The sequence below is a fragment of the Melozone crissalis genome, unplaced genomic scaffold, assembly GCF_028551555.1.
Source record: "Melozone crissalis strain CALT ecotype California unplaced genomic scaffold, PUWL_Pcris_2 ptg000002l_1, whole genome shotgun sequence".
NCBI lineage: Eukaryota > Metazoa > Chordata > Aves > Passeriformes > Passerellidae > Melozone > Melozone crissalis.
The window spans coordinates 13955832-13968987 of NW_026535780.1; the positions used below are offsets into that span (position 1 = coordinate 13955832).

Sequence of the window (13156 nt, forward strand, 5' to 3'; positions counted from 1 at the left end):
CTGTGACACTCTCCATTTGCTGAAGACAACCTGTAATATGAGATTAGACACATGCACACCCAACACAGCAAGCATACTAAAAGATTTAATTTCACAATTTGTATGCTGGATTTTCAAAAGGCTTGTTACAGGAACCAGTGCCTAGATGGATGTTGCATTAAAAGTCACCTGCAGTAATTGTCAGACCAAGCTGCTGAAAGCAAACTTCCAAACGTCCTGAAAAAGTGCTGCAACTGATGTACGGAGTCACCATTTATTTTCCTTCTTCCCCTCTATCCCTTGGTAATAACATTTAACACTGCTCCACCTTGCATTTTAGTTTCATAAGAAAGCGTTAAGAATGGCTTCATATCAGTTATCTTTTCAAACTGACTAAAAATATTATAGCAATCAGGTTTAAGTTCACTTGTATGCCAGGCTCACCAGGCCAGAGCAGACTGTCACGTTGCTGGGTGCAGGCTCAGAATCACAGGCACCAGAGAAACTTAATGGCAAGTACTGAAAAGGCTTTGGAATTTAGCTCCTTCTCTGATTTACATCAGCAGAATAGGAATAATCAGGACTGCAATTATCAATTTAGGAACCTAATTCCTAAATGCCACTTAACTTCCATTTTTGCTTCTCAACCTTACTATCAAGCAGTGCCCAGTAAAACTAGCAGATTAAACACTTGGATAAGTTTCTTGATTAACCTTGATAAATTGGTAGATAAATGTTTTCACATTATTAAGACATAAACGAGACATATTTAAACCAATGTTCTTTAGCAATTTTCCAGGGGAAAGATAATTATTTTAAGATTTAAAACCCAAAAATTAAATGATACAACAGCTGATTTATTTGCTATGCATCACATCTCAGACAAAGTCTGCATGGCTCACAAGAGAAAAGATTTACATGGTTTTTATAGCACTTAATTATCTTCCATCTTCTGTGTAATTTTTTTTGCATTTAACCCTAATAACTCCACCATTGATACTTCTGATAACCGAATAATGATTCTATGAGTAAATAAAAAAAAATACTTGTGGCTTATTGCATAATGTTACTTAATATTGAACCCCCATAAATTAATGGAGTATTTTTTTGCTTTTCCAGGATCTTCATAGTAATAATTCTTAAAAATTATTTACCTAGTTAGTTACAGTTATTGTATGTTAAGACTCCATAATTCTAATTAACTTTTTTAATTTTAAAAAATACTCAGGATTCTTTATGTTTGTGGCAATTTTAATAGTTTTTAATAATTCCATCATTTCTCCCCAACCAAAAGTACATCATCAGAAATACTTTTATGAAATGCTAACATCTTCAATGAAATACAATCTGGGCAAACTGCTCTACCATATAACTCAAAATTTAAAATATTTCACTTTGCCTTAATGCATTATTGTAATTTAGTAACAATATTTTAGTTAAACTTTAGTAAGAATTTATGCATTGGCACTTCCACATGAGTGGAAGTGCCACTTCCACCATAAAGGTTCCTTCCACAAGAGAGACTATTCTATATAGTTTAGGAATTTAAGAATAGCTGAAACTAAATTCTAGCATTGTCAGCAATATTTTTTAAATGATTAGTACTGCTTAAAAATAGAGATTACAGTACTTCCACAAATCTCAAATTTATTAGTGGTAGCAATTACCTCATCTCCAATCCATTAAGAGACTGCCTGATCCTAAAGAAATTGCACCATAAATACCTGGCCAAATGGTGGTCTTTTCATGAATAATAATCCTGCAATCAGATACTTAGGTTGGAAAAGACCTGTAAGATCACCAAGTACAATGGTTAAATCAACACTGCCGAGTCCACCACTAAAGCATGTCCTTAAACATCACACCTACACATGTGAACACCTACAGGGATGCTGACTCCAATACCTCCTTGGGCAGTCTCATCCAGTTCTTGACATTGGAACAATGTCCAATCTTTCTGACATTAGTCAGGAAACAAAAAAGGTGAAGAGAGTGTTTCCCTTGATAAGTGAGAGGGGAGAACTGGTAACAACAGATCTGGAGAAGGCTGAGATACTTCAGAAAGTTCTCTGCCCCAGTCTTTAGTGGCTGTCAGGTTTCCCATTTCCCTCAAGTCCTTGATCCTCTACATGGGATTTGGGGGAGAGAGGTCACTCGCACTGCAAGCACAGAGCAGGTTCAAGACCACTTGATGAAACTGAAAATTCACAAGTCTGTGGGGCCTGATGACATGTATCCCAGGATCATAAGGAGCCTAGCTAATGTTGTGGCCAGGTCACTCTCCATCATTGGAAAAGTCATGGCAGTCACGTGGTTACAGGAAGGAGGAAAACATCACTCCTGAGAGAAAGGAAGATCCAGGGAACTACAGACCTGTGAGCTTCAGCTCTGTGTTTACCCTCCAGCAGAGGGACACTCCAGTCCAGCTTGGTGTCATCTGCAAACTGACTGAGGGTACACTCAAACCTCTTGTCCAGACCATTAATGAAGATATTAGACAAAATAGAACAGAAAGGATAAAATGATTACAAAACAAATTAAAAATAGAAGGCCAGGTAATCTGTCTTCTGGAGGATAAATTTAAAGGAGAATTTATTACAAAAATCTGTAAATCTTAGTAAAATTGTATATTCTGTTTGAAGTTTTGCAATTACTAATATGAATGAGGTAAAATTAGGACAGAAAAAGAGTCAAAGCTTGGGTTTAGTGTAGTCAAATGAAACTAATTCTTCATATCATTCTTATGGTGAATAATGGAATAATAAAATATGCAATTATTTATACACATTTCCAATAAATATACTGAGGGGAATATCATTCTAAAGAATCCTAATTTTTTTATTATTTTGTTTTATGATTAAATATATTTTGTACTAAACTTGTATCACATTCTTATCTATGTTTCCATTATTAACTCATTTGAACTAATTATTACATCAGGTATTTGCTGAAAGGTGCGTTTATTTAAAATTACCAGCTAAATGTTATTTGGCCTTTAAAAATATTCTCTAGATACCAGATAATCCCTTACAGGCAATTTATGGCTTTTAAGCAGTAGATCATTTTTTTTTAAATAAAATTGACTCAGATTTGAAAAAGTAAATGCAATGTACTTTAAAAGACATTAATTTCTCCTACATGAGTGATTTATTCAGACTAGAACTAGAGTTATATAAAATTATTCATTATAAGGACTAATTAGTGTTCTGCATATTTTCAAGGCACTGTGGAACAAACAGAATCACTGACTTATAACTCTGTCTTGAAAATTTTACAAAATAATACAATTCTGGATTTATCTTGAGACAATTGTTAGTATTATTGCTACCAGCTAAGTACTTGGCAAATATGGATTTTAAGTTAATCAATGATTGTTAAGAATATTATATATCTACGTATCTGGGCTCACACATTCTAGAAAAAATGTCTGTGAATGATAAAAATCTATTCAATACTCAATGCTGATTTGCAAAATGTGGTTTAGGTAACTCCATATTCAGCCTTTCTCTGTAGTAGTTTTCTTCACTATGTTAACTTGCTCTTCTGAGTTATCTGTAATAGTCACTAAGCAAATTAAGGTCAGGACGCTGTAGTACATCTTTTGTCATGCTAACCTTGCTAGAGGACTGTAAAATTTGTGCACAAATTGTCCATATATCTATTTTCAATTATGTTCTTATACACTTCTAATTTGAGAACACACAAAAGGGAGAACAATACTTCCTAAAATTTACATATCTAAATCTGAGTGTCCACACCATGCCTTTCAAACTTCTGATTTGAGTTCATCTTTTTCTTTTGTGATGTCTAGGTCATCTCTTTCTGACTTCAGAACAGTAAACATATAGCAATATATTTACACTGTCACCTTTATAATTTTAGAAGCTCACTTAGTTTTTGTTCAGATTTATCTGATTCGAATAGTTATTTAGTCTCATCAAAACACATTAATGGCATTCTTCAATGTACACAAACTGTAAATGCAAAAGACTTACACTTGAAGTACAGTTTTAGGATCACCCACTTCTCCTCCATCACCAATTGTCAGGGTGTCATAGCCAATCTCCAGATCAAATTCTTCAAAATTTATCTGAATAACCTACAAAATAAAATAAGTAAGTATACTTTAAAAATAAAAGTACTTGAGAGATCAGCCTGCAAATTAAGCTTTTCATCAGTGTAACTAAAAGTGATCTTCCAATTAATAATTGCATGTAAGTTTTGCATATTTCACAATAAATTAGTGCAATTAACCCCTAGGTTTTGATTCATGAAATATGAATTATAATAACCCTTTAGGTATCATCACTCTGTTGACCTCCTCAAAGCACCATCATTTCACTTATTTATGTAGCTGTTACATGTTTATTACAGTTGTGGGTAATCACATTACATTTTGATTAGTATATACTCAAAGGGCAAAAAAACTAATTGCCTTATGTGCAGTACCACTGTCTTCAAACACCAACTAAATAATTGTACATCATTAAGTAAATGCAGTGAAGATGAAGAATTTAATTTACTCCTGACGTGTATAATCTGGCCCAAGTAGGATAAAGAGGTATGAAAGGTAAAAGAAATGCTCTTAATTCATGAAGCTGAGCAAAATACAACTATCAGAATCATGGCCATTTTTAATATCCTATAAATTAAATAGCCCTATGCATACTTCTGCTGAAGGATACAAATTTCAGCACAATTGAAAAAAGAAAAGAAAAGAAAAGAAAAGAAAAGAAAAGAAAAGAAAAGAAAAGAAAAATAAACTAAGCACATTGTTTCCACCCATGTATTAATCATGGTAACTGTCTTTAGTTCCTCAAAATTTCATATGGATTAAAATGACAGAATACTTATATGTAGGAATTTTAATACTGTAATAAATCATCTTTTATTACAGTTATAATTGAGAACTGAGAGCATTTGTGCTTAAAGATGTGGATGCCATTCTGATGGATTATTATCATGTCCTTGAAAGCTCCTGTTCCTTTGTTACACTGGGGTTCTGGTAATTGAAGCAGGACGTGTTTGTATGAGCAAAAGCCAGTACAGGCAAGCTGGAAAACTGATGTATGTTCCAAGGATTGCAATTTGTCCCAAAGGGAGGAGAAACACTTTCCTTTACAGGTCTAAATGGTGACATAAGTGCAGACTGAAGTGCAGCCACTTTGGCACATGCACATAAATAAATGCCTGTGTGTGCATGTACATGTGTACTATACGTGCACCATACCCCAGGAACTGCAGTCAAGTACAGAGAGTTGAGAGGGTGCAGATGGAAAGGACGTGGAAAATTGCATAGGCAAGCAGCTGATTTGCTCTAATTGAGTAAAGAGGAGAAAACTACACATAAGCCTTCTTAATCTTCTTAGTTTAAAAAAATATTCTGGATATTCTGTGCTGTTCTAGCCACAAAATTTGTAACACTAGGCATAAGAATTTAAACTGAAATCCATGACTACATTAAAGGTTGACACATATTTCACTCAGTACTTAAAAAAACAACCAACCAAAAACAAAACAAAAAACCTCTAAACCAACCAAACCAAGCTGTTAATTTTTGGTCCGCTTTTAAATTTTGTGCAACTAGATGTGCAGTTGCATCAGAACAGAAGGCTCCACAATAAAACATGGGCAAATACTGTTAGTATTGAATTCAACTTGAAAGCATTTTTCACTTACAAATAGTAAAATACATCTGGAAATAATATTGCAGCAAAACCATCAATAGTATATACATAATAAGAAGAAAAGGAAGATAGTATAAAAATTGTGTAATTAATTCATGATCATAAATCTTAATCCTGTTTTCCATTAAACACATCAAGAAATATAACTTCATTATCAGATTGTTTTTTGGCAAATGCAATGGTAATATTTTTTAAAATTAATATCCTTCTAGATATTTTATATTAGTTGAGTATCACCAAATTGATACAAGGCATCTCTTCCTTTGTAATGGAAGTACTTGTCTACATAAGTTATGTCAGAAAGCTAAAACAGATTTTCTTTAGCACAATCAACATTATCCCTTGTGATGCATACTTCATCAGAGGAGAAGACAGAGGTTAAGGAAAATATAAGTTTCAAGGTATGTGGTTTTTTAAAAAGGAATGAAAAAAAAATTTTTTTTTATTTCACTGCAGAAAAGTAAGATCTTTGTCATTCTTTTTTAACAATGCCCACAAATAAAAAACTGAGAAAATTCTGAAAAATATCTGTCTCATTGAGGAATATTGTGGAGGATGAATAAATAACCAAAACTGATTTTTTGTTCAAAGCATAGGCTTCAGCTTCAACCTTTGCACTAGACTTCAGCTTCAATCTTTCCACTTTTCTGTAGTGAATATCCAAACTATTGATGATTCAGTTCTAATCTGGCTGCTCTGATATAATCTCCCACTTTTCTACAATCTGAAATTATTTTCTATGATAAACAGAGCTTTTTGAATTTTAATTTTTAATCCAAATAAGTGTACATTTTTAAAGTTTATAATTTTTTTCTCCATTAAAATTTTTCAGAGAGGGATGTTTAATTACAAGAATTTTTTCTCATTGTCTTTCTAACTCACCTAAAACTATGACAATGGGATAGGTAGGATATCGAAAACTGTAGTTCGATAAAGCCACATGAGCATAGCTTAGTCTACATTTGTCTTGTATCATATTCTGTGAAACAGTCACATTTTTAAGACTATAAGAAGCAATGATGTCATTAATGACTTAAAAATGTTAGAATATATTAAAAAAACATTGTAGGAACTGACTATAAGTAATTTGAAACATTGACATTTGATAATCCTATTCTTGTGAGTCCATTACCCAGATTTCTTCTTAAAAGTTTCCATTTCAACCGAAAATTAGAAAATGCTTCATCGTTGTGCAAAATTGACACTAGTAAATTAAAATCAGAAACAGCAGTCACCAAATAGAAGCATATTTTAGGTGCAGTAGAAAGTAAAATTTTATTCCTTGAGACAATAAATAATTTTGTTCACCATGCATACCTCTACTGGAAGAGGGCTAAAACTGGTTGCTAAGCCTACTCTAAACATTCTATAGTAACAATGAAGTATTTCGTAACTCCAGGTCATTAAAATAAATGAGCTGTATGTAACAGTTAATACGCAACCGATTTCAAACTTAGGTTTAACATAACCTCACATGATTTACAGCACAAATTTTGGAACTGGTAAAGTAAACTTGCCATTTATTTAACAAATGTGCTTGTCAGCTGATATTGAAGATTTTTAGTTTTAAGGGAATTTGCACAAATTGAGCAAAAGTAACGTATAGAAACAGCAAAACTGTCAATATCCATCAGGAAACTAATTTACTACACGTGTACTGTACAAGCCTTTACATGTTCCTACTGTAAAAATAAACCCTGGATACTTCTTGGAAATTCATCCTTTGACATGCAAAGTACACACAAAATGTACAATAGAAAATGTACTTCAAATCCTTCCAAATATGCCAACGAGCAAGAAAATAAGTGGTCTTAAGGTTTTGTTATCAGAGTGCTTGTTTTACAATGTCAGCTTTAGTTAGACCACACTCAAAGTCAGTCGGACTTGCAGTGCTCATAATGTTGACTATTCCCTTTAGCATAGTCAACTGACTACAATTGTCAACTGAACAGGTTTTTTTGATGATATCAGCATTTAAAGTTGATTGTGATGGAACCTTTCAAAATAAAAACTGAAATTTGGGTGAGTAAATAACCTAAGACATTTTAATAAACTTTCCAAAAAGTCTTGTTTTACCAGTTATCTAACCATGTCTTTGTTAATTTTTCTGAAAACTCTATAAATGGCAAACCAAAGTTGGGTAGGATCCTTGAATCACTTTATTATTAGAGTAAAATCTTAAGAGTTATTTTACTTTTTAGTCTGTTGTTCATAAGAATAAACACTTCAGGGAAACCTGTGATGATTTATTGCTTTATTCTACATATTTTTAAATCAGACAAGCATTACTAAAGTGTGCTATTGATCTGGTTAGTAGATGCATAGCAATCAGAAGCACAGGGACAGGTATTTTTCTTGATCTATGCATTCTAGTAAAGTCTATTTTTCCAGTTTCCCAGAGCAAGATTAAAGCATTAATATAAATGAAATAAGATCCATGGGTTTTATTGATGTATGCAAACATCGATCATGCTATAATATATTTATGCATTTATTGCATTTATCCACTGCCCCACAGTCTCTTTCAAAGCTGATTAGAAAAAAAATGAGGGACCACAAAATATTTTCAAATAACAAGGTATAACATCAGGGAACAATATTATGAACAAAAATATTTGTTAATAATATGTCTGAGCTATAAGATTCTCGATAATAGGATTATACTACCAAAAGTTGGTTCTGGAAGGCAGAAGAAGAAAATTTCAAAGATTCCATCTCAGACAGTTTTCCACCAGTCTTGAGCTAACATTTCACACATGCTGAGTCAACTAATGATATCAGATATGTATCTGTATGGCTTCAGAACTAAGAAAAATATCTAAAAATTAACCAATATATTAATTACTATATTTTCTTTTATTAGAAATAGATACTCAGTAGTGCCTAAAAGTTTTGTGCCTTTATAATAGCATTTGTGATTAATCCAGCAGGTATCAGGCTGCTACAATTGTTCTGATATAGGCTAATAATATCTTGAATTGTGTTCCAGACGATATTATTAAATACATCCCTATATACTACTATGAGGAAAAAGGAATTTTGCATTTCCTCTACCTTCATTTACACACTACATAAAAAACATGTACCTGTTTTTGTTCTGTTTTGGATTTTTATTCAAAATGAAATATGCTGACCTGTGCATTATTACCTAAAAAAAAAAAAAAAAATTAAAAAGTAGCTAAATAGAAGGCAAAAGTCTCTCTACATTCTGGGCTGCTCTTGCTATTTATAAACCCAAGAACAATAAAAAAGTTTTAATGCCTGATTTAAATTGAAGTTATAAACCTACACAAAAATTGTAATAAGAGACAGTAAAACTAATAAGTATTATCCAGTCTCTACAGAGAAGAAGTAAAGTCCTATTTGAAAAATAATTTTCTGAAAATTGTAACTATGTACTTTGGTCTCCAATTATTTTTTAAGAAGTTTTTAAAGGAATCATTGGGAGCAGAGATCTAATTTCTAACAAATTTCTGTAGGTGTACCTTCTTTGTGCCTTGGAATATATCCTTTAGAACCCACTCCTTGGGCAAAACACCAGCTCAGCAGCAAAATGGGAAAAGGTTTTATTGAATATTTAATGACTACTTTGAGAACTTCCTAGAGTTTTTCAGAGAGAGCATGCTCAGAAGGATGTGTTCCAGACAACAGATTTTCCAGACAGTTGTTCAATATGTGTACCTAGCTCCTGATGAAATTACCTCCCTGAAGATTTTCCAAGGAAGGTAGTGTTCCAGGTGAAGTACTCAACTTTTAAAAATTTCAAACCATCCAAAGCAGAATGGTGTGTAACAGAGGCAAGAATATGTTCCTCAGAACTGCTTCTGAAGGGGAAGAGCAAAGACACAAAGTTGCACGTACTTGTGCATCTCTTATCCTGAGTCTTCCAATGCAAATGTAACTCTAAAAATATTTTTAGATGTATAGTAACATTTTCCCTCCATAAAATGGGACATTCTACCAGTAAAATAATGATGATATTTCTGTAGATGTAATGAATGTTTTCTCCTTACAAGTGTAGTTAAGTATTAAGCTAAGACACAGCTTAAATGAGCTATATATTAGATAATATTAAGGAATAAATATTAATTAAAACATCCTTCTAAGAATGTAACATATCCAAGACTGTTCTGTAACATAACAATAGTTTAATTGGTTCCTTTTCAGTTACATATTATGAGAACAAAACATAAGAAATCCATCTCACTGAAAAATATTCACAAGATACCTATTTTCTCTATTTTTCATTATTATTCTAGCAAGAAAAAAAGCTACCTAAAGACTCTTAATGATGTCTCGTTGCCTTTGTAACTTGTAGAAGTGAAACTAGGCAAGGAGAAGAAAACACATCCTGTTTGTATCTGAGTGTCCTCATATGCCCTCAGGATGGCTAATTGCTTTTGTGCTGAGGATGTCTGAATATTTCCCAGTAAGTAAATAATGGGCATTTATATCTGATGGTACAAGCTAAGGAAATATCACTGTCTGATTGATCAGCTTTATCACCAAAATTTTCCATAGAATCACAGGTCCTTCCATCAAAATAATTGTGTTATCATACATTTGATCATAGAAGAATAGTTTCAGAAGGAAAAAATATTGAATCAACCATTTATTATAAGACTTAGCTATAATTTTATCTAAATTGTTTACACTAGGTATAATTTTATTTAATATTACTGCTACCATGGAGTAGCTAATCCTGGAAAATCAAGGACAAGAAAATCATCAGGAGTAGTCAGCATGGCTTTACCAAGGGGAAGTCATGCTTGGCAAACTTTGATAGACTTCTATAATTAAATGACTCACCTGGTGGCCAAAAGAAAAGCAGTGGATATTTTCCACCTGAGCTTCAAGTAGGCCTTTGGCATTGTCAAGATATTAACAGACAAGCTTTGATGTGTGGGCTTAGCAGACAGCAAGGTGGATTGAAAAAGTCTGGGCCAAGAGGATGGTTATCAGTGACACAAAGTCTTGCTAGGGGCCAATAACTCATGTTGTGTCTCAGGAGTCAATATTGGGACAAGTCTTCTTTAACACCTTCATAGGTTATCTAGATGATGGGGCAGAATGCCACAGCAACTGAGAAGGGATGAGCAGTTAATAGGCCAGAGGGTCATGCTGCCATGAAGAGGGACATCAACAGGCTGGAAAAATGGACCATTAAAACAAAGTTCAACAAAGGGAAGTTGTTGCAGAGTCAAGTCTCTGGGCAGGAACTATCCCACATACCCATACATAGTGGGGTCCATCCAGCTGGAGAGCTGCTTTGCAGATTTATTTTTTCTTTTTACTTTCACAGCTATGGAGATAAAGGGAGGTAAAGATGCTCTAGATAGCCTGAAAGGATGTATGATTAGCCTGGACCATTATAAGGAGACAGTAATAGGTATAAGAAGGAAAATGAACTAATTTATAAAACCACAATGAAAAAATCACAATCATCTTTCTCTCAAAAAACTAAGCTCAGTGTCAGAGTTTACAAAAAGAAAAAAAATTATTATTCTCAAATAGTAAAATAATTAGAATCATAAGAAGGGCCTGGGGACTTCAAATTTACTTGTCCCTGCTTTGGTTCTTCCTCTCTGTAGTTACTCAGAAGGATATCCTTGCACCCAGCATAGAAATCTGCACTTTTTTATCCCACAGAGGGTAAGCCATCTGTTCCAAAAGAAAGCAGAGAGGTCACTAACTGATGTCAGCCTAACCTGATGGGCAGCCACACATCCTGAAAGGGATGGGAAAATGGGAATCATACTGTGACCTAAGTCTCAGAACAAGTCTTCAGGTTCCACTCCAAATGTGTATTGTATTTACAAGGAAAGATTTTGGGAGCAGAGGTACTGCAGGGTGAGATGAAGGTGCTGATTAAGACTTCTTCTTATTTTAACCATTTTATTCTGATTTAATTGTCAGTTAATTTTATTAATTTCTACAAGCTGAGTCTGCTTTGCATATGAGAGTATCTAGTGATCGATCTTCCGGTCCTTATTTTTATCTGTGAGCTTTTTCTTCATATTTTCTGCCCCTGTCCTGTTGAGGAAGGAGCATTACAGATTAGTCTGGCGAGCATCTGACAGCCAAGATTATCACACCATAGAATGGTAACCATGAGCCTTTGAAGGAGTCCCACCGTAGAAAACAGAAAAACAATCAAACAAACTACTATCAGCTCTATTTCCCAGTCTAATATCACAAAAAGGTATATATTGAGCAGAACAATTTCCTGTAAAGATCACTCACAAGAGCAACCAAGTGAACTCAACCATGGAGAAAAGTGACAAGTTCTGTGCCAAAAATTCATCAAACCAAAAAGACCAAAATATCTCAAATGCTCACAGTACAAGCACTGGAAATTCGCTATCACAGTCTCTTAGTCATATTCATAAATCTTTTTAAAAGTTCTAGCTTGGGTGTGGATACTCATGATAAGTAAAAGTAAGAAAAATGTTTACATTTAGAATTGGTGTGAGACAATTGGTAACTGAGACCAGATTTGGGAATTCATAAAAAGTCAAACAGAACTAAAATTCAAATTTCACATTTAATTTTACATAAAGTTTTATTGAAGGGTGGAGTTAATAGCTCCAGGTATAGTAAACACAGGCAACAGCTAAAATCTATTATTGCTAATGGCTCAAAGAGAAATAATTACTTTTGTTGTAGCTATTGCAATAAGCACAATCTCACCCATTCCCTATGCTCATGTTTTCAGAGGGTGAAACATCACTCCTATAGTCACAGACATAGCAGGAAAAAAAGTTTACAATAATTAAGATAATGAACCCATCCTCTTTTCATAATGAAGACCTTTAGCCAAATTTCAGGATGAAGCGACAAGTCATTTATCCCTCTACTACTGCACAGACTTCCTGACTCCAAATTCTCTTTTTTAACAGCTTAGCATGTTCCCTCATAGCCAAACCTGTTAGCTTCCTGGCATAGGAATAGCTGGATTCCCTACTGTGCTCTTATTCTGCTGAGAGAATCTCCCCTCTGTCCACATATATTTCCAAGAGTTTTTAACTGTAGTATATATGTGACTCAGATATTTTAACTGGATCAAAATGTACACGAACAATGTGGAAGAATAGCGTAGCCAACAGCACAAAGAAATTTATTGTGTTCTGAACAGAACGAAAATATATATTTATACTTTCTAGTTTCATATAAGATAAAAATGCATTCTCTAATATAGATAAATACAAGAGCAGCCTTTTCAATCTGAATGGATGAAGAACAAAATTATGTGGAAAATATAAGTTTAGAACAAGTTGAGTATGTTCATACTTTTTTAATCATTTCACTGACTGTAACACCCACAGTACAGCTTCACACTAGGCTTAGGAAATGCCAAGTTTGAGGAATTTGCTTGTGAAAAAGAGTTGCAGTGTGCTTTGTTCCAACAGACCTGACCAAAAGAAACTTCATGAAATGGATCTTTGAATTCATGCTGAAGCACCCTGCCTGCTTGAGATTTATGCTGTTAA

The 13156-nt window shown here is 33.6% G+C and overlaps 1 protein-coding gene across 4 annotated transcripts in view; it reads right to left on the bottom strand.

Annotated features, from left to right (window-relative positions):
- The window catches only part of CSMD3 (CUB and Sushi multiple domains 3), a 586421-nt gene that overhangs the window by 303329 nt on the left and 269936 nt on the right, over positions 1-13156 (bottom strand). For all 4 annotated transcript variants that reach the window (XM_054290025.1, XM_054289307.1, XM_054288554.1 and 1 more), the window contains one exon: positions 3975-4078. In XM_054290025.1, coding sequence (XP_054146000.1) covers positions 3975-4078 — 104 coding nt within the window. The remainder of the gene's footprint in view (positions 1-3974; positions 4079-13156) is intronic.